Raw genomic sequence first — 22,125 nt, forward strand, 5'->3', positions numbered from 1 at the left:
TGTGTGTGTGTGTGTGTGTGTGTGTGTGTGTGTGTGTGTGTGTGTGTGTGTGTGTGTGTGTGTGTTTGTGTTCACAGGGTAGATGGCTTTATGCTTTATTGGCATGTCTTGAGAAACCTCTTCTCCCTGAAGCACATTCACTCATCAGACAGCTGGCAAGGAGATGCTCTGCAGTGCGGGCTCAGCTGGTACATACACAAAACACACACATACATACACACACACAAACCTCTATACTTGTCTGTGGGTTGGTGTTTCCTTGTACGCTTCAGTTGTGGACAGGAAGTGACATCTCTGTGTTGTGTGTTCCAGGAGAATAAAGATGATGAGCGTTTATCAGCGCTGAACCTCATGATCTGTATAGTAGCAAGGTAATGAACACGCTAACGTCCCTAGGAGCGTATCCATGAGACATAACCCATCGTCACCAGCAGGATCACATCAACGATATACACACGTTTAAACTTTTAGACACGTTTAGACTCTCCTCTCTTCTAATGACTGTATTTTGACCATAACATATAATCACATAGAACTGATTACTGCCACATGACTTGTCACTCTTCATATTTTTAATATTGTGTGTACAAATATACAGCATTTATTTTATTTATTTATTTATTTATTATTCTAGGTATTTTGAACAAAATGATTTGGCTGACAAAGAGTGAAGACAGAAGATGAACCTCGAGCTTCTGGACACGACATTTTGTTCTGTTCACTTCTCTGTTTGTATGGAGGCTGAAAAAGGCAGAAATTCTGAATATTCAGCCTTAACTGTCACTTTTTTTAATCAGTATTCTGGATTTAAAATTGTGATAAACTAATAAATGTAAAAAATAAATAAATAAGGATTTGTTCTGAAATAAACTTCTAAATACTGTATTTAAATGTTAGGCTCAGATTTTCTTTTTCTCATTTTTTATGCTTAATTTTCATTTCAGAGTTCAAATTATTCTTTTTTTTATTTTTATACATAAAAATTGTATGTTTGTACATCAAACGTTTCATATAATGTGAATAAATTACATATACACAATTACATATATATTTGTTTTACTTGCCTCCAGTTTATTTGACATTTGTTGAATTAATGAATAATTATTATTATTTAGTTATTATTTAATTATTATTTGTTTATTAATATTTAAGTATTATTTAATTATAATAATTATTTTTATTATGATTACTTTTATTAATGTTGTTATTATTTGATTATTATTATTATTATTATTGCACTTTTACTCGTTAAACAGCCCCCTTTTGAATCAACCATTTAGAACCAATTTTGAACTCGAATCGACGATTTTTATTAGCTCATTTCCTTGTCAATCAACACGATCGTTACTTATTCTCAATTCTCATTGGCTACGGCCTTTGTCAATCATACAGCTCTGTTCCTGCTCACACCCGTCTTTAGCGCCCCGGATCCGAAGGCTGTTAGCAGGACGGCAGCAGATTAGCATCATGGCGGTGGCTGTGCGAGCTTTACAAGACCAGCTGGAGAAAGCGAAGGAAAGCTTGAAGAATGTGGACGAAAATATAAAGAAATTAACCGGCAGGGACCCGAACGAGTTACGGTAAGGAGCATGAGCTTCTGTGGCCACAGTTTATAATGGAGGTCATTCGGCTACGTGGCTAATAAACGTGTTAGCCTAGCAAGGTTAGCCTAGCAAGGTTAGCCTAGCAAGGTTAGCCTAGCAAGGTTAGCCTAGCAAGGTTAGCCTAGCCTGGTTAGCATGCTAATGTTAGCTACAGTGTCCGTATTAACCCGAAAATGTGACGCGATTTAAGACCTTTATTTATCGTCGGGTTCCGAATCTGATGTATAATTACTTATTTCTGAGACATTTCCTCAGCTACATTTCTGCTACAGTTCGTTATGCTAGTTAGCGCTAGCTAAAGCACGCTGCACGGTAGCATGGCGTCGTTAGTTAGCTGAAGTAGCAAAGCTAGTGAACAAAACGGGCTCTTAGGCGTTTGTAATAACAAGCTAAACCTCCGTTTATGTGAGTGTCTGAAACAAACGGGTTGTAATGTGAACAAGCCTGTTTACTCCCCATGTGGTGCTCAGTTCCTTTCTACAGCGTGAGCAATTCTTTATAAACCACTTCTCATGTGTGTAAATATTATTCTGTCCATTTAAAACCGTCTCGGGTTGGAATGAAGCTCCCAGGAGCCTAATGGCGTGTATACACGTGTTTATTGGTCTTCTCACGCAGGCTGTAGAGTGTGTATATTATAATGTTGGGTGTTAATGAGCTCTGAGTGATGATGATGATGATGATGATGTTGCAGGCCAGGTCAGACCAGACGGCTTTCTCTCACAGGCCCAGGTGGAGGTGGAGGTAGAGGCAGAGGAATCAACATACTGAGGTACGTTTTAAATTCTTTCCCAAAAGAATTGCATTGAGCATTGCATGGTTTAAAGAGTTTAACGTAACGTGTTCCTGTTTGAAGGCGTGGACTCTCCGATGGCGGTGGAGGACCCCCAGCCAAACAGAGGGATGTCGAAGGGGCTCTCTTAAGGTATCAAATCAGACCGTTACTAAACTACTAACTTATTAAATCTGATGCTTTTTTTCAAGTTTGTGTTGACCCGTTATTTTGTCCCCGCAGGCTGGCAGGGGATCAGCGAGCCAGGAGAGATTCACGACATGACAGCGACGCTGAGGACGAGGACGATGTCAAAAAAGTAAGACAACGGCCCTTCAGGTCAAAGGTTAAACGTGTCTTAGCAGGAGGCGCTCGTACACATCCAGCCGACTTACTGCCTCGTATAAAAACTAAACCAGACAAACGTCCCCAAAACTATTGGCACACGCGGGTCCTGCCCACGCAATACTATTCACACATCAATACGGTGAATGTGTGTGAACAATGCACAGGTGAATGAGTGAATATTAACTCTGCTTTTCTGTCTCTGTGCAGCCAGCGTTGCAGTCATCAGTAGTCGCTACCTCCAAGGAGCGCACACGCAGAGATCTGATTCAGGATCAGACAATGGACGAGAGAGGAAAGCAAAGGTATCAGGCCGATATTAGTGTATCTGATGTAAATCACTGTAGTTCCGAGCACAACAAAAACACTGTCCGCTGTTCTGTACTTCAGTGTATAGGTGTACAGACGCACCTCATGTCAATGAATGTGACATGAAATTATACAGAAATTCTTTATTTGTTGCACTGATTTTATAAAGTCTGTTTCCTGTTTCTGTGACTCTGTTTCCTGTTTCACCTGCAGAAATCGCCGCATGTTTGGCCTGTTGATGGGAACTTTACAGAAATTTAAGCAGGAGTCCACCGTGTCCACAGAGAGGGTATTTAACAAAGTGCATTAACTTGATTAGGATTTTTCTTATTAATGTCTGAGTTACAGTTGTTTAGAAAATGGCGCACGGTGCAGTCAGTGTTCAGCTCTGCCATAACGGCTGAGACGTGGACCATAAAACATCTTTTATCTCAACCCCGTTTTTAGCTCAAAAGACGGCAGGAAATCGAGCAGAAGCTGGAAGTACAAGCCGAACAAGAGCGTAAGAAAGTGGAGAGCGAGAGACGCGAGCTGTTCGAGGAGAGACGAGCCAAGCAGACGGAGCTCAGGCTTCTGGAGCATAAAGTGGAGCTGGCTCAGCTGGTAATCTCCTCCTTTATCAGTTATTATTCTATAAACACTCCTGTCGTGTCCATGGATCAGTAAACTATCCTGCTGGTACAGACGGCTTTAAGTTAGAGCTATACAGCTGAACACTTATTAGTGAGTTAGGATTAAAGAAAATCTGCTTTAACACAGATGGTGCACGATGTTAATCTGAGACACAAATACATTTTTAATAACGATTAAAACTTTCATCTGCTTCAGATGTTTGAGTTAAGTTTGGAGATTTTTTTTATTTTTATTAAACACCTTAAAATCATGTTGTAGAGGTTTTTGTTTTGTTTCAGCTTTCACTTATTCATTTTTTTTTCTCCTAGCAAGAGGAGTGGAACGCCCACAACACTAAGATCATCAAGTTCATTCGCACGAAGACCAAACCTCCGCTCCTCTACCTGCCGGGTCGCATGTGTTCAGCCACACAGAAGCTCCTGGACGAGTCTCAGAAAAAAATGAATGGTAAAGTGTTCTGTTCCTCCTCTAAATATGGAGAAGGAGAAGTTAGTGATTAAGTTAAATGTAGCTTGAAATGTGTTGTTTAATATTTTGGCCTATTTTTGAAAAACTCCTTTTTATTTTTTTTTTCTTTTCTGCATGATTAGCTGGAATCCTGCGACAGGTTTATTACCATTTGGTCCGATCGTGTGTAAAGATTTTACTTCATTCGGATCATTTGAGATCTGCATTTGTTCTAATCTTGATGTTTTAGTTTGTAAAATCAGAAACATGGATTTATGAGCAGGAAATGTTGCATTGTGGGAAAATAAATCACACAATTTGGTGTGTTTGACTTTGCAGCCATGTTTGATGAGAGGCGCGAGGCGTTCGCCGAGCACCTGAACAAGATGGAGGCTCGGCCGAGGCGTCAGTCTCAGCGCACTGGCAAAAAGGAAACGGAGAACGCTGAAGGGCGGAAGAAAGAAGAGGAAGATGAAGAGGAGGGTAAGCAGAAGGAAAGGTTGACAGGTAAACGGCATGGTGTAGAGATGGAGGAGGATGAGGAGGAGGAGGAGGCAGAGGAGGAAATGGAAGAGAGGGAGGAGAGTTCCGAGGTCAGGGAGAGGGAAGGAGATGGGGAGCAGGAACAGAAGGAGGAAGAGGTGATTGAGAAGGAAGAGGGGAAGGGGGAGAACAATGAGGAAGAGGAGGAAAAGGCAGTAGTGGAGGATCGAGAGGTAGAGGAGAAGATGGAGGTTGAGATGGTAGTGGGGGATTTAGAGGGAGAGCAGCAGCAAGAAGTGCAGGAGAAGAGTCCAGAGGTAGAAGAGGTAGGTAACGATAGAGAGGAAGAGAAAGAGAAGGAAATCCATCAAGAAGACGGCGCAGAGTCCCCAAAAATCACCGAAAACAACATGGAAGTCCAAGCGGAGGAGTCTACAGATCCTCCTGCCGATGTTTCCTTGCAACCCACAACTAAAATAGACCTCACAGAGGCAGGTGGTGCTCTCGAGCCCCAACCTCAGACTGAACAAGAAGATGCAAAGCAGCCACAGGAAGTAGTCGTAGAGTCTCAGGAAGCAAAGAATGCCGAGGGGGAAGTGGACGAGGCGCGAGGTCGAGCTAAAGTGAGGAGCAAAAGCCAGAAGAGCAGCAGTAGCTCCTCGAGCTCCTCGACAAGTTCCTCGTCCAGCGGCTCAAGCTCGTCCTCCAGCAGCTCCAGTAGCTCTTCGTCAGGCTCTTCGTCGTCGAGCTCTCGGTCACGCAGCCGCAGCAGAGAGCGTCGCAGGAGGAATTCAGAACGGAGGAAGAGCGACAGGAGTCAGAAGGCGAGCAAAAGCAGCAGCGGCCACAGAGAAAGGAAAGAGAGGTCCAAGGAGAAGGACAGGAAAAGGACTGCTTCGGACGGAGGCAGGTCGGGAAAACGGCCATCACGCAGCGAGCGGGACCGAAAATCAGACCGAAAAGAGAAAAGGCGCTGAAGGAAAATGACACTGAGAGAGTCTGAGAATTGTCATTGGGGGAGTTGGAATTGCCTTAAAATAACATCCTGCTCTTTAAGATTAAATCTGTCTTCTGGGTTTCTTTTTTTTTCTTTCTTTCTTTCTTTTTTTTTTTTTTTTAAATACATTTATCTATTGCTTTCTGTGCTTGCTGTCCTAATTTGTAGCTTTTATAAACATTGATTTTAAGCTCATGTTAAACCTGTGAACTTTATCCGATACCAGAAGTGATGAGTTTTGTACCGAACGTGAGCGGTTTTCACCTCAGTATCGTGGGTTGTCATGTCCTCAGCATGGTAGTGTAGTGATCTCGTGCAGATGTCTGTCTTCAGTTCCTCTCTGTAAATGTCAGGCGACCGCCAGCCCGCCGTGTCAGGACAAGAGCCGCATCCCTGATTTTTAGAGAGCCGCTGACCTTTTGTAGAAACGAAGCGTAATCGTATGCTGGGAGGAAGTTGAATAAAAACGCAGAAAAACAAACACTCTTCGTTGTCTTGACTTTATTGTGTGATCCTGTGTGAAATGAACACCATAATAAACATCTACTCACATATACACAGCACAGCACTGACTCTTTTAGTTCTGAAGCTATAATTAACACATTTTAAAGTGTCTAGATAAAACTAGGTAAAGAAATGGTGCAGTGTGATAAAAACACTCCATATTTACACAAACCGCTGCTTTAATATGCCCGAGTGACCTCTTACTGCATTATAACGGTCTCCTACAGACAAAAGTGGCGCCGAAGACTAACATGAAATGTTCAGTGTGCACCGAGTACAACACCAGAAATGACCTGTAACATCACCTACAGATTATAAACCTGATGAGGCCTTATAAGGTGTCATTGTGTGGTACTGATGCTGACAGCCTTATGGGGTATAATAGGTGTTACTATGGACCTTATAATGAAGCGTAGGTGTTATTAAGCATCATTACGGCACAGTGTGTATTCTAGGTGTTAAAGAACAGACTGATCCTCCTGTACACGAGACAGTACTCGTCTCTGATCGTATAAATACACCCCTATAAACGTTCTGTTCCTGTGTCGTGTGATTAGTCGAGCTGTGTCTAACACGCTGATGTATGATGATGAGAGAAAGTTTCCTCGTGTTACACAGTAGCACAAACTGCTTACTGGAAGTGTAAAATGAGACCAACACAAGCCCTCGAAACTGTTCAGTTATTTTCAGGTTGTGTTTGTAAAGTGCTGCTGTTGTCCACATGGTGGCAGTAGAGCTGCAGGCCGTGTTGTGCCCCCCGACCCTGCCTGCTCTTCATGAGACTGATGGTCTGAGTAAACAGTGCTGATGAAGTGAAGCCCTGAAGGTCCTTCCTGATGTTGTGGGAAAACACCATGTCTCTGTCTTCAGCGTTCTGCTTCATCCTCCCTCTGGTTTCTGTGGACGTCAGAGAGAATTTTACATTTTCAAAATGTTTGTTTTTCTTCTTAAAAGTTAACAAAACCGAAGTCAGAATGATCACAGAGATCTTCACCTTCTGTAGCAGGACGCTGTAGTGCAGGATAAACCTGATGTGGGCGTGGCCTAAGCACTGGTGACGTCACCGTATAATACTGCTCACAAGCGTCGTTAGAGGAAGTTCAGATTTTAGTGCCAGATATTTTTATGGTAATTGTTTTTTTCTGCCGTGTGTGTTTGTGTGTGTGTGTGTGTGTTAGTATGTTATAGTGTGTGTGCATGTTATTGTGTGTGTGTGCGTGTGTGCGTGCATGTTATAGCGTGCGTGTGTTAGTGTGTGTGTGTTATACTGTGTGTGTAAGTGTGTGCGTGCATGTTATAGCATGTTATACTGTGTGTGTAAGTGTGTGCGTGCATGTTATAGCATGTTATACTGTGTGTGTAAGTGTGTGCGTGCATGTTATAGCATGTTATACTGTGTGTGTGAGTGTGTGCGTGCATGTTATAGCATGTTATACTGTGTGTGTAAGTGTGTGCGTGCATGTTATAGCATGTTATAGTGTGTGTGTGCATGTTATAGTGTGTGTGTGTGTGCATGTTATTGTGTGTGTGTGTGCATGTTATTGTGTGTGTGTGTGTGTGTGTGTGTGTGCATGTTATAGTGTGTGTAAGTGTGTGTGTGCATGTTATAGTGTGTGTGTGTGCATGTTATTGTGTGTGTGTGTGTGTGTGTGTGTGTGCATGTTATTGTGTGTGTGTGTGTGTGTGTGTGTGCATGTTATAGTGTGTGTAAGTGTGTGTGTGCATGTTATAGTGTGTGTGTGTGCATGTTATTGTGTGTGTGTGTGTGTGTGTGTGTGCATGTTATAGTGTGTGTAAGTGTGTGTGTGAATGTTATAGTGTGTGTGTGTGTGTGTGCATGTTATAGTGTGTATGTGTGTGCATGTTATAGTGTGTGTGTGTGTGTGTGCATGTTATAGTGTGTGCATGTTATAGTGTGTGTGTGTAAGTGTGTGTGTGCATGTTATACTGTAAGTGTGTGTGTGCATGTTATAGTGTGTGTGTGCGCATGTTATAGTGTGTGTGTGCATGTTATAGTGTCTGTAAGTGTGTGTGTGTGCATGTTATAGTGTGTGCGTGTGTGTGTGTGCATGTTATAGTGCGTGCGTGCGTGCGTGTGTGCATGTTATAGTGTGTGTGCATGTTATAGTGTGTGCGTGTGTGTGTGTGCATGTTATAGTGCGTGCGTGCGTGCGTGTGTGTGTGTGCATGTTATAGTGTGTGTGCATGTTATAGTGTCTGTGTGTGTGTGCATGTTATAGTGCGTGCGTGCGTATGTGTGTGTGTGCATGTTATAGTGTCTGTGTGCATGTTATAGTGCGTGCGTGCGTATGTGTGTGTGCATGTTATAGTGTGTGCGTGCGTGTGTGTGTGTGCATGTTATAGTGTGTGTGCATGTTATAGTGTCTGTGTGTGTGTGTGTGCATGTTATAGTGCGTGCGTGCGTATGTGTGTGTGTGCATGTTATAGTGTCTGTGTGCATGTTATAGTGCGTGTGTGCGTATGTGTGTGTGCATGTTATAGTGTGTGTGCATGTTATAGTGTGTGTGCATGTTATAGTGTGTGCGTGCGTATGTGTGTGTGTGCATGTTATAGTGTGTGCGTGCGTATGTGTGTGTGCATGTTATAGTGTGTGCGTGCGTGTGTGTGTGTGCATGTTATAGTGTGTGTGCATGTTATAGTGTCTGTGTGTGTGTGTGCATGTTATAGTGCGTGCGTGCGTATGTGTGTGTGCATGTTATAGTGTCTGTGTGCATGTTATAGTGCGTGCGTGCGTATGTGTGTGTGTGCATGTTATAGTGTCTGTGTGCATGTTATAGTGCGTGCGTGCGTATGTGTGTGTGTGCATGTTATAGTGTGTGTGTGCATGTTATAGTGTCTGTGTGCATGTTATAGTGTCTGTAAGTGTGTGTGTGTGTGTGTGTGTGTAAGTGTGTGTGGCCACATTCCATCAAACACTGATGAAATACTTTTCTCACTTCATCCTTTTTCAGGAAAACAGAATTTATTAAATTGTGTAATTTATTTATTTTTGTTTATTGAAACTGAACTGTTATCTAAATGTTGTGTTCACACACCTGCGAGTCCTCACACTGTCGTTACACATTTTACACTTAAAACCTCACACGCAGGTTTAAAAACACACACACCCCGTGTTCCCCTCAGGGGGTAGCACAGAGAGAGAGAGAGTGTGTGTGTGTGTGTGTGTGTGTGTGTGTGTGTGTGTGTGTGTGTGTGTGTGTGTGTGTGTGTGTGTGTGTGTGTGTGTGTGTGTGTGTGTGTGTGTGTGTGTGTGTGTGTGTGTGTGTGTTTTCTGTACCGTTCTATAAAACCTGTTTTCTTCCTCTTATAAAGCAGCAGCGTTGCTGTAGAAATGTAAACATACTAGAACAAGTACATGAACATAAACCTGCTCTTCCGTCAGAGCTGCTGTTCATCAGACAACTCATCAGCACCTGAGGACCAATCAGAGTCCAGTGTTAAACCTGTTCATGGTTATAAATGTTATAAGACTCTTTACTGTCATCTCTCAGTAATGATGATGTGAAAGCAGTGAACTACATGGAGTTTATCTTTAAGAACAGCGATTACAAACTTTTGATCGGTTTTGTGTGCGTGTGTGTGCGTGTGCGTGTGTGTGCGTGTGTGCGTGTGTGTTTGTGCGTGTGTGTGCGTGCGTGCACAAAGTGAGCCATCAGCTTTTCTCTGCCTCATTAGTACTGTGTGTCTGATGAAGCAGAATGATGAAGATCTCCTATCGACCCTCTCTTCAGGAGGAGCTCTGAATAAACAGCACTCAGAGGGAGACGGGAGATTTCAGCCGGCTGTGTTTCTCTCTCAGGCTGGATGAATCTTTCCAGTCTCTAAGATCCTCATGAAGCATCCTGAGAGTCAGGATTCCGTTCAGTTGGTTGATGTACAGTATTTTCTCTTGATGTGACAGTCATGGGGTGTTGAAGGCCAACCGATAGTGTTGAGATTCACCATGTCACAACCTGCCCAGTCTAAACACACCTGTCTGTATCTTCGGCAGTTAGGGATGTGACACAATGAGGAGTTTATAAGAAGAGTGTTTTTACATCTGTGGAGAACGTGACACGCCGACGGGAGACGTGTGGTAGCTTTAACGACGTTACTGACGGCGTAAAGATGGAATTGCGTTCATCATCATCATCGATCTGAGGTAGCGACATTCCAGTAAAAAAACTCCAAATATTTTTATTCTACAAGTGATGGTCGGAAAAGGGAACGTGTAGGAAGACACGACCAAAAACACACAAATGCATCATGTTAACTGTAAACACACTCGTGGGGGCGGGGCATGTGTGTATAGCATTTAATTAGACACAAAAACTTATATACACATCAGAAATATGAATGAATTTGAGTATAAAATGAAATGTAAATATCATAAAAATAAGTTTGTGTTTAAAAAACAACTCTATTGTTGTCCATAACACTGAGACAGCTCCAACCCCTGACCGGTCTCTATAACACTGAGCTTTAATTCAGTGACACATTCAATCTCCCGGGGACACAGTGGCTTAGTAGTTAGCACGTTCTCCTCACACCTCCAGGGTCGGGGTTCGATTCCCACCTCCGCCTTGTGTGTGTGGAGTTTGCATGTTCTCCCCGTGCCTCGGGGGTTTCCTCCGGGTACTCCGGTTTCCTCCCCCAGTCCAAAGATCCTGCCTTGATGCCCGATGACGCCTGATATAGGCACAGGCTCCCCGTGACCTGAGAAGTTCAGATAAGCGGTAGAAGATGAATGAATGAATGACATCTCACCTGTGGATGATCACTTAGCAGTGGGAAAAGTATGGAGTGGCAAATAGGGAGATGTTAAAGCAGGAACACACAGAAGAACAACCTCGTGCTAACTAGCAAGTAGAGTAAAGTTCTCACGTGTTCACCTTCGTCCTCTCACACAAAAATAATAAGATAAATACAAATTTCAGTGACCTGTAATACGTTTAAATCCCAGCGACTCTCTCTGCAGCCTCTCCGGTGGAGGTGACAGTTCAGCTTCCTGTGTTAAAGAACCTTCATGCTGATCAATAGTATCTGGATTCAGTGAGCTAACTTCTGAGACTTTATAAGAGTAAACTCTTCAGTTATAGAAAACGAGACAAGCGAGCGTGTTTGTTAGCGGATGATAAAACGATCCTTTATCCTTTTACCTTATGAAAGTGAGCTTGTATAGTCGTACCGCCGAGAGCGGAACAAATCGATAGCTGGAGAACTTTTAATGCGGCGCTGTCCCTAATTTTCCATGTATTTTGTGCAGACGTCCCTTGTCAGTGGTCAGCGTTTTCCCTTCCTCATTTAAGGCAGAAAAGTCCAGTGCTCAGATCAATAGCCAGACTTTTTTCCTGTGAGTTTCAAAGACAGGGAGATCGTGCAGGGCTTAATGAAAGTGCTGGCTCTCAGCTCTCTGCTGGCGTGTGTGTGTGTGTGTGTGTGTGTGAGTGTGCATGTGTGTGTGTGTCCCTTAGAGCTGCCTTCCTGCTGATGCTGAGCTAATATGTGTCAGCTGGGCTTTTTAAACCGTTTGTCTTTAAAGTCCTGAAGCTTCACCAAAGCTCTGTAGATAAAAAGCAGCTGACTGTTAAACTAAAGTCTCCTGCATGTTAGCATGAATATATAATATTTATTAAATAACTATTAAATATATTGCACTTAGTAAATGTTATCCTGTAAGACTTATGGTCAAATCCGTTAATACGTGTGAGAATATCTACATTTTATAGTCGATTTTACAACAAGGCTCAAAGATAGTCGTGACGTCGTGAGGGTGCCAATACTTATAGAAATCCTTTAGCGCTGGAGTTGAAGTTGACCTTGATTTCTTTTTTCCTGTGGAATGCTACATAACAAATTAAAAAAGGTTTCTCATCATGAATTTGACCATTTTACAAAAGTGCTGGCAGCAGAAAGTAGTTCTGGTCACTTTACACACTGAAGGTTGTATCCATCCACCATCAGAGCTCTTTAAAGGGACGGCCGTCTCCTGGCTCGGGTCTCGTCCGACTGATTGTTATCAGTTCATAGATCCGGTGACTTCTCCACTCTTACTAAAGACATGTTCTGTGTTCCAGAAGGTTCTGTGTTTCTCCATATAAACCCCTCTACCCATATTCTTACCTCTAGGTTATTGTAATACTTTACTGTCTGGATGTTACAGCAGGAGCATAAGGGGGACGTCGTGACCTAATGGTTAGAGAATTTGACTCCTAACCCTAAGGTTGTGGGTTCGAGTCTCGTGCCGGCCACGACTAAGGTGCCCTTGAGCAAGGCACCGAACCCCCCAACTGCTCCCCGGGCACTGGAGCATAAATGGCTGCCCACTGCTCCAGGTGTGTGTTCATGGTGAGTGTGTGTGTGTGTGTGTGTTCACTTCTGTGTGTGTGTGTGTGTGTGTGTGTGTGTTCACTTCTGTGTGTGTGTGTGTGTTCACTGCTGTGCATGTGTGTGTGTTCACTGCTGTGTGTGTGTGTGTGTGTTCACTGCTTTGTGTGTGTGTGTTCACGGTGTGTGTGTGTGTGTGTTCACTGCTCTGTGTGTGTGTGTGTTCACTTCTCTGTGTGTGTGTGTTCACTGCTGTGTGTGTGTGTGTTCACTGCTGTGTGTGTGTGTGTGTGTGTGTGTTCACTGCTGTGTGTGTGTGTGTTCACTGCTGTGTGTGTGTGTGTGTTCACTGCTCTGTGTGTGTGTGTGTGTGTGTGTTCACTGCTGTGTGTGTGTGTGTGTGTGTGTGTGTGTGTGTGTGTGTGTGTGTGTGTGTGTGTTCACTGCTGTGTGTGTGTGTTCACTGCTGTGTGTGTGTGTGTGTGTGTTCACTGCTGTGTGTGTGTGTGTGTGTGTGTGTGTTCACTGCTGTGTGTGTGTGTGTGTGTGTGTGTGTGTGTGTGTGTGTGTGTTCACTGCTGTGTGTGTGTGTGTGTGTTTGTGTGTGTGTTCACTGCTCAGTGTGTGTGTGTGTGTGTGTGTGTGTGTTCTGTTCTGTGTGTGTGTGTGTGTGTGTGTTCACTGCTGTGTGTGTGTGTGTGTGTGTGTGTGTGTGTGTGTGTGTGTGTTCACTGCTCTGTGTGTGTGTGTGTGTGTGTGTGTTCACTGCTGTGTGTGTGTGTGTGTGTGTGTGTGTGTGTGTTCACTGCTGTGTGTGTGTGTGTGTGTGTTCACTGTGTGTGCGTGTGCACTTTGGATGGGTTAAATGCAGAGAACAAATTCTGAGTCTGGGTCACCGAACTTAGCCGATTGTCACTTTGTCACTTAATAAACAAGCTCCAGTCGGTCCAGAACGCAGCAGCTCGTGTCCTGACTAGAGCCAGAAGATGTGAACACATCACCTCTGTGTTGTCCTCCCTTGTGCTGAGAGGAATCCTGCGTCTCTGCCATAGAGCCTGGATATAACCCTGGAAATGAATTGCACAGTAATGCAGTGAGCGATCAGAGCGTCAGCGGCTTCTACAAATCAATACGGCGATTGTTTGCGGTGGCTGCGGATGGAGCTGGTGGAGAACACTGACACTTCTCTTGTGTTTGTAAAGTCTTTAAGGTGTTTGATTTACTCCCCAAGTGTCAAATGTGTTTTCACATCATCTCACATTTATTTGGATTGTAGTCGTCACTCACAAAAATCGACCAGGGTTTCAGTTCTCTCCTGTGTTCTTAAGTGTCTCTACAGTTAATGACACACACACACACACACACACACACACACACACACACACACACACACACACACACACACACACACACACGCACACACACATCAGCACAGCTGCTCCGATGACCTGCTCTGTTCTGTTTGCTCCTCTGATGTCAATCTAAACCCATTAAAACAGCAGAGAATTGTTCAGAGTCCAATTCAGATCGATAGCAATCAGACTAAATAAAACTGAATAGATTTATCTGCTCTCTGGATCCAAACAGACTTAAAGAAAATGTAGAGCTGAAAACATCACAACATCCTCGTTAGACCTGTTCATTCTCTGCTCAGAAAAATGCCAATGGGAAAAAAAATTAAACAAACTTTTACAAAGTGAGAGAAGAAATAAAAATAAAAAACCCTCGAAGCTTTGATCGATAAACCGTTCGATTAAAGAATGTTTCACTATAGAAAGGATTCCAAGATGAACACTTTACAGTGTTTAGAAGACGCCTTTATCCAGAGCAACTCACATCTTATCTCATTTTATACAAGCGAGCAGTTGAGGGCCTTTGCTCAAGGGCCCAGCCAAGGACATGTGGTGGTCCATGGAGTCAAACTCACAATGTTCTGCCCTCAAAGACCTCAAAGCTGGGGGGACGCGGTGGCTTAGCGGTTAGCACGTTCTCCTCACACCTCCAGGGTCGGGGGTTCGATTCCCACCTCCACCTTGTGTGTGTGGAGTTTGCATGTTCTCCCCGTGCCTCGGGGGTTTCCTCCGGGTACTCCGGTTTCCTCCGCGGTCCAAAGACATGCATGGTAGGTTGATTGGCATCTCTGGAAAATTGTCCGTAGTGTGTGAGTGAATGAGAGAGTGTGTGTGTGTGTGAGTGAATGAGAGTGTGTGTGTGCCCTGTGATGGGTTGGCACTCCGTCCAGGGTGTATCCTGCCTCGATGCCCGATGACGCCTGAGATAGACACAGGCTCCCCATGACCCGAGAAGTTCGGATAAGCGGTAGGAAATGAATGAATGAATGAATGAATGTGTGAAAGACCTCAAAGCCCAATTCTAGTTAAACATCTGCCAGGTTCTAGATGATAAATATGACCACAATTTAGAGTTCACTGCACATGCACACACATAACACATGCAGTATTAGACAACAAGGTTCTTCAGGGGTTCTTTAAGGGTTAATTAGTTAATAAGGTTCTAACTAAAAGGTTCTTATTGGACCTCTATCAGGTTCTAGATATAAAAAAGAACATTATGAGTAAGAATCTGGAGATCCACAGACTTTAATCGGTCTTGAACAATTTCAATTTCTTGTCCCACGCTGTACGACCACGTGGATGTTTGTTCTGTTCTCACTGTACCAGTTGTTGGGTGTGAGCTGTACACAAGCCCCGCCCCCTGTGTCAGTCTAAACAGTGCAGGTTTATGTGATCTGTATTAAACATACATGTGATCTGTCAAATCTGCTCTAATCCTGCGTCTCAGGTGAATATGAGCCTGTGATCAGAGCTTTGATTCTGATACTCACGTATCTCATGACACCTTCACAGGAAGCCGCCTGGAGGTTTAGAAGATCCCAGCTTGTGGTGAGAAACATCAGAGACGGAGTTGTTTGGCCGTGACGGTCGGCTGACACCCTCGCCTGAAGGAGCTGCTGAGAGAAAGAGTGAGAGAGAGAAGCAGAAACACTTCACCTCCTGTTTGGACCTCCATCAAGAACGCTTGACTCTCTCTAGCCTCGAGCTGAACACAGACGCAGACGCACTGAAGTGGTGTGAATCCTGCGGAGCGGCCGAGTTCGTGTTCATGTCCCTGAGAGCACGAGAGTCCTTTATTCCTTTAGTTTTACACCGAAAGTTAAAGTGAACTTGGAAAAGTAACACAAAGGTCCAGAACTGCTACTGGCTTAAAAACAACACACAAAGTGTTCAAAAACAACAAAATATTGACAGCGTGGTGTAGCAGCGGGTAACACCATCAGAGTCCTCACCCTGACCTCAGGTTACTGTCCGTCCTGCCTCTCACATTCATCATGTGTCTGACTGAAACACATGTGACTTAAAGGTGGGGTCTCCAATTTTTTGAGAAATGCTTCAGAAAACCGAGTCGGGTTGACAAACAAAACAAGAATCAAAACAAACGTGTAGCCAATGAGCAGAAAGGGGCGGGGCTTGTCGATATGGGCGGAGAGAGTGTTCGGTGCGCGTGTGTGACATTAGCAGAAAGCGGTTTTAACATGGACATGGAGAATAAAAACAAAGAAAGAAAGAGAAGAAAGACTTACGATAAGGACAAGAAGTAGGACGTGTTAATATAGGATCAGCTTTCCAGCGCTGGAGAGAACTGAAGGAGCAGGAAGTCGGCCACATATTCACAGGTTGGAGTTTCCCGAGTCAATAACTCCTGAGCTAAACGCTGTTACTACACAAATAACACCTCTTTTCTATCGTAGTAATGTAGAGAGGCAGCTACAACCGCGTTTTGTGTAGTAACAGCGTTTAGCTCAGGAGTTATCGACTCGGGAAACTCCGACCTGTGAATATGTGGCCGACTTTACTTAAGACTCCGAGGCGCTTTTTTCCTTCTCGATAGGTGAGTAACGTTGGTTTTGCTTTGTTACACAGAACTAATATATGCCTTTGTCCTTTACATCATTATGCTTGTGTGGCATTTTTGCTTGTTTGTTTATCTACAATCGTATCGTTCTTCCCTTCAGCTATGATAAAGACACATTTCTTTCTGTTAGTCGCCCGGGTTACGTATGTATGTGTGGGCGGAGCTATCGATACAGGGGTGGGACCCGTTTGGGTTAGGGGCGTGTTTGTTTTGGTGATTTTATATGTCAACTTTGGCTTTCAAACAACGGAGACCCCACCTTTAAATCACCATCATCTAAGGGGCGTGGCCTATTTCATTAACAAGCTGTAACTGATGAAATGACCTGAGGTTTGTAGTTTAACTGTCAGTTGTGCTGCGTGACCCACCGATCGCTCATGCACATGCTCGTCTAAATAAAACGACGGACATGGTGTATTAACGCTGCATGGATTTTACCCTCACACACATTTACACACACAAATGTTTCCAATCATCTGGTCACTGACATTTTAGCCTCAAAATTTCCGACATATTGTTGCGTCTGTAATAAACATACTGACCCGACCTCACAATCTGATTTATCGTGCAGGTATCAGACGATTCTCAACACTTGCACGCACTCAGCCGTGTGTTTCGTCGCTCCAGTAAACCTCTTTATAAAGAGATAAAAGTCTGAACATTTAGACTGAATAAAGACGAGAAGTGAAAACGTCAGCTGTGTGGAACAAGTTCATCATGAGAGACATTTCTGAAATCCTACTGTAATGTTCCTCCTTTTATTCTACACCCCGTCTCTTTAATGAGAATCGCTTCTGTAATTCGCTGGATGCTATTTTTAAACAGTGCCACGCCTCAGGTGAGCTTTATATTCCTGCGCTGCTCATCCAGCTCCCATCAAAGAGATAACTCCAGTTACCATGGCAACCCCGTCTCCTGCTCCTCCGCTCCGTGTTGGTCTGGACTGAGCCATTCTGATAGCAAGTATTTTCCGAGTGTCAGCTACTGTTTCTCCTCAGAGATGGTGTGTGTGTGTGTGTGTGTGTGTCTGTGTGTGTAGAGATGGTGTGTGTGTATGTGTGTGTCTGTGTGTGTAGAGATGGTGTGTGTGTGTATGTGTGTGTCTCTGTGTGTAGAGATGGTGTGTGTGTGTGTGTGTCTGTGTGTCTGTGTGTGTCTGTGTGTGTAGAGATGGTGTGTGTGTGTGTGTGTGTCTGTGTGTGTCTGTGTGTGTAGAGATGGTGTGTGTGTATGTGTAGGCATTGTGTGTGTATGTGTGTGTGTATGTGTATGTATTGTGTGTGTATGTGTGTGTAGAGATGGTGTGTGTATGTGGACATTGTGTGTGTGTGTAGAGATGGTGTGTGTGTGTGTGTATGTGTATATATTGTGTGTGTGTGTAGAGATGGTGTGTGTGTGTGTATGTGTGTGTCTGTGTGTAGAGATGGTGTGTGTGTAGGCATTGTGTGTGTGTAGAGATGGTGTGTGTGTATGTGTCTGTGTGTGTAGAGATAGTTTGTGTTGTCTGTGTGTGTGTAGAGATGGTGTATGTGTGTGTAGACATTGTGTGTGTCTGTGTGTGTAGAGATGGTGTGTGTGTGTATGTGTGTAGAGGTGGTTTGTGTCAGTGTCTGTGTGTGAAGAGACGATGTGTGTGTGTCTGTGTGTGTAGAGATGATGTGTGTGTAGAAATAGTTTGTGTGTGTATGTGTGTAGAGATGGTTTGTGTGTGTGTATGTGTAGACATTGTGTGTGTCTGTGTAGAGATGGTGTGTGTGTGTATGTGTGTATATGTAGACATTGTGTGTGTTTGTCTGTGTGTAGAGATGGTGTGTGTTTGTGTGTGTGTAGAGATGGTTTGTGTGTATGTGTGTTTGTGTAGACATTGTGTGTGTGTCTGTGTGTAGAGATGGTGTGTGTGTATGTGTGTGTAGAGATGGTTTGTGTTTATGTGTGTATGTGTAGACATTGTGTGTGTGTGTCTGTGTGTAGAGATGGTGTGTGTGTGTGTGTGTGTGTATGTGTGTGTAGAGATGGTTTGTGTGTATGTGTGTATGTGTAGACATTGTGTGTGTGTGTGTGTGTGTGTGTGTGTGTAGAGATGGTTTGTGTTTATGTGTGTATGTGTAGACATTGTGTGTGTGTGTGTGTGTGTGTGTGTGTGTGTGTGTGTGTGTGTGTGTGTGTGTGTGTGTAGAGATGGTGTGTGTCTGTGTGTGTGTAGAGATGGTTTGTGTGTATGTGTGTATGTGTGTATGTGTAGACATTGTGTGTGTGTGTCTGTGTGTAGAGATGGTGTGTGTGTGTATGTGTGTGTAGAGATGGTTTGTGTTTATGTGTGTATGTGTAGACATTGTGTGTGTGTGTCTGTGTGTAGAGATGGTGTGTGTGTGTGTATGTGTGTGTAGAGATGGTTTGTGTGTATGTGTGTATGTGTAGACATTGTGTGTGTGTGTGTGTGTGTGTGTAGAGATGGTTTGTGTTTATGTGTGTATGTGTAGACATTGTGTGTGTGTGTGTGTGTGTGTGTGTGTGTGTGTGTGTGTGTGTGTAGAGATGGTGTGTGTTATCATGACATGACCTTCATGAAGTTCTCCACCATGAAGAACCGATTCCAGACAGTAAAGAGTCCTGACTACATTAATGCTCCTTACAGGATTAGTGTCAGGACTGTTAACTCAGATAACTTCAGTGCTGAAGGTTTCATTAAAGAGTTTTATGACAGTTTCTGGAGCTGTGATTAGTAACGAAACATCTGCAAACATCTGAATAAAAGGTGTGTATCACCACCATCACTCCATCTCCTCACTGCACCATCATAAACGTCACTCAGTGGTTTTTCCCATCACTGGCTCCGCCCACTTCACTTAGGCTTTAGTAACTCACTCTCTCTCTCTCTCTCTCTCTCTCTCTCTCTCTCTCTCTCTCTCTCTCTCTCTCTCTCTCTCTCTCTCAGTGTTACAGTAGCTGCAGAGGATCTGCTCCCCCCCCGTATCAGACTCGTTCCTGCTCTGTCCGAGTTGATCACAGATGTGTTCAGACTGCAGTGGTTTGTAATCTGCTGATGATCTGCCTGATTACACGCTGCAGGAACAAACTGACTGACAGCTGAGAAGATCCTCTTCACCTACTGTTACACAGAGAGAGAGAGAGAGAGAGAGAGAGAGAGAGAGAGAGAGAGAGAGAGAGAGAGAGAGAGATTGGGAGATAATCATGGAGTAAGGGAGATGTTAGATTGCTGAAGCTGTCCATCACTTCAGAATTAAACATTTTTCTTTGAGCAAAGAGATGTAGTTAGTTTATGAGTAATAGAGCTGTTTTTAAATAAAATAACAAGTACTGGGTGCCAATACTTTTGCACTTGACTGACAGTAGGAGGGTGATGGTTCACGGCCTGCGTGCTGTGTAAAGGTCAGCGTCAAGAACCGTTTATAATGAAGTGCTAAATTAGCTTCTGTATGAGAGCTGGATGATAATTAGGCCTTTGTGTTCTCTCTCTCACACACACACACACACACACACGCACACAAACACACACACACACACACACACACACACACACACACACACTCACTCAGACAAACACACACACTCAGACACACACACACTCAGACAGACACAAACACACATACTCAGAAATACACACACACACACACACACACACACACACACACACACACACACACACACACACACACTCACTCACACAAATGCACACTCACACTCACACACACACACACACACACACACACACACACACACACACACACACACACACACACACACACACACACTCACTCAGACAAACACACACACTCAGACAGACACAAACACACATACTCAGAAATACACACACATGAACACTCATACACACACACACACACACACACACACACACACACACACACACACACACACACACACACACACACACACACACACACACACACACACACACACACACAGTGTCTTAGGGCTTTTCCTTTTTCTATGTTTGTATTTCATCTAAATATAAGACGCCACCGAAGGAAAGATTCATGTCAGATTTGTTTCAGCAAAACAACGCGCTAGTGATGTTCAATTTTTTTTGCTTTTACATTGTGTGTGTGAGTGTGAGTGTGTGTGTGTGTGTGTGTGTGTGTGTGTGTGTGTGTGTGTGTGTGTGTGTGTGTGTGTATTTGCTCCCCCGGTTCTTCTGTTGACATTTTCCAAGTTGTATGAAATCCATTTGGTCGCCTTGAGTTCTGATTCCTTCCCCTGGAAATGTGTAATTTATTCAGCACAGCTGCTCTGCAGATTCCTGCCGCGAGTGTTTGTGTGTTTGTTTGCGTTCCAGGCAGCGACGAAAACTGATATGGATGCTTGTTTGGAATAAAGCAGGCATAACCGCGTGTGTGTGTGTGTGTGTGTGTGTGTGTGTGTTCTCCCTCTGGGGCTTGTGTTGGTCATATAATATGCAAAGTGATGGCCTAATTAATTTTTTTTGGACGTCGTGTGTGAACATAACCGAGAGCTTTCCTCTCTTCTCCGAGGACTCGCGGCTGTTTTCACCAGCATTGTTTCATTTAACTTTTATTTTGTTATATTTCAGTCTTCTGTTTGTTCGTCTGAGTGATGATGAGGATGATGAAGGTAAACAGCTGATTTTACAAACAACACTGCGTTTTGATGCACACAAAGAATTACTTTATAGTTTTATTTTTCACATCTTTACTCTCAGCTCTTGACATCATGACTGTAGGAGAATTAAAAGTTTTTATAAGAATATTACATTTTTTAAAAATTTATTCAAACACCATTTTTGACCAGAGGATTTAGAGATCACAGACATCACAAGGTGAGTGTTACATCATTCTAATCACACTGACTCCGCCCACTTTTAGGTAACTCTGTATACTACACCTTTCTTCTGTATAAATCCTCCCTGTGGTCTCAGTAAATCTCGAGAGTTCACGACTCAGTTGTGGCGGCAGCAGCTCGACTCTCCGAGTGAACCAGAAAATTCTAATAGGATCTTTATATATTAGTACACACACACACACACACACACACACACACACACACACACACACACACACACACACACACACACACTATGTAGAAGCCTACAACAGTGTAAGAGCAGAAAACAACTAGAACCGTGTTTAGAAGCAAAGAACCTTAAAGAAGAACCTTTTAACTTCTGTCCTTTTAATAAACTAGACTTTAATATTCACTGTGAGAAACTGCAGAGATGTTAAGAGCTCTTTGTTTGTCTCTCTAGAAGAACCTCCACCCGAGTCTGTCCTAACACTGGTGTAGTGCCAGAACCCTGTCCTGTTCTTAAATCAACCCTAATTCTGTGTACTTTGGCATGTCGGAGGTGTCGGGTTCTTCTTCAGGCCCGGATCGTTTTCACGGCTCATTTTTCTCGTGTTCGTCTCTGTGGCCCCGGGGCCACGCGCCGGCTTCTAACACATCAGAGGAATAAATCTCTTCCCCTTTATGACCCTGTGGCTGGAGCTCAGAAACCTCTCTCGCAGCTTTTACAGGTCTGTAAGCACTGATCTTTACTCAACCACCGATAAAAACCTGCAGAAACTCCACAAATCCAGCGCTGATTGAGGGTTCTCATGCCATCAGGAGATTCCAGGGTTTTATAGGCGACGTTTAAAGAGACACGAGAGGGAAAGAAAAAAGAAAAAAAAACAGCTCAAGATGTAGAAAATTGTCCAGCGCTCTATGACCTGTAGAACTGATATGAACACCAATAAACCCAGTCATGTGAGCTTTATGAGCTCTATATGAGACAC

General features: G+C 43.7%; 2 protein-coding genes across 4 annotated transcripts in view; both read left to right on the forward strand.

Annotated features, from left to right (window-relative positions):
- The window catches only part of gemin2 (gem (nuclear organelle) associated protein 2), a 7,785-nt gene extending 6,739 nt beyond the window's left edge, over positions 1–1,046 (forward strand). For all 3 annotated transcript variants that reach the window (XM_027134723.2, XM_047821397.1, XM_027134722.2), the window contains 3 exons: positions 78–188; positions 313–371; positions 635–1,046. In XM_027134723.2, coding sequence (XP_026990524.1) covers positions 78–188; positions 313–371; positions 635–671 — 207 coding nt within the window. In that variant the 3' untranslated portion in view covers positions 672–1,046. The remainder of the gene's footprint in view (positions 1–77; positions 189–312; positions 372–634) is intronic.
- A 339-nt stretch (positions 1,047–1,385) lies between these two features.
- pnn (pinin, desmosome associated protein) lies at positions 1,386–6,071 on the forward strand. The gene is made up of 9 exons (XM_027134752.2): positions 1,386–1,580; positions 2,299–2,376; positions 2,461–2,529; positions 2,620–2,695; positions 2,932–3,026; positions 3,244–3,319; positions 3,478–3,633; positions 3,972–4,110; positions 4,450–6,071. The coding sequence occupies exons 1-9, from the start codon at positions 1,468–1,470 to the stop codon at positions 5,568–5,570; spliced, it is 1,923 nt and encodes a 640-aa protein (XP_026990553.1). The 5' UTR covers positions 1,386–1,467; the 3' UTR covers positions 5,571–6,071.
- The last annotated feature ends 16,054 nt before the right edge of the window (positions 6,072–22,125 follow it).

This window comes from Tachysurus fulvidraco, chromosome 12 (genome assembly GCF_022655615.1).
Source record: "Tachysurus fulvidraco isolate hzauxx_2018 chromosome 12, HZAU_PFXX_2.0, whole genome shotgun sequence".
NCBI lineage: Eukaryota > Metazoa > Chordata > Actinopteri > Siluriformes > Bagridae > Tachysurus > Tachysurus fulvidraco.

What these genes read in the sequence shown, in the direction of transcription:
- pnn (XM_027134752.2), top strand. Translation starts at nt 1,468, where the DNA reads ATGGCGGTGGCTGTGCGAGCTTTACAAGACCAGCTGGAGAAAGCGAAG. An exon ending in AGGGACCCGAACGAGTTACG is followed by an intron (nt 1,581 to 2,298) that starts GTAAGGAGCATG and finishes ATGATGTTGCAG; the next exon opens with GCCAGGTCAGACCAGACGGC. An exon ending in GTCGAAGGGGCTCTCTTAAG is followed by an intron (nt 2,530 to 2,619) that starts GTATCAAATCAG and finishes TTGTCCCCGCAG; the next exon opens with GCTGGCAGGGGATCAGCGAG.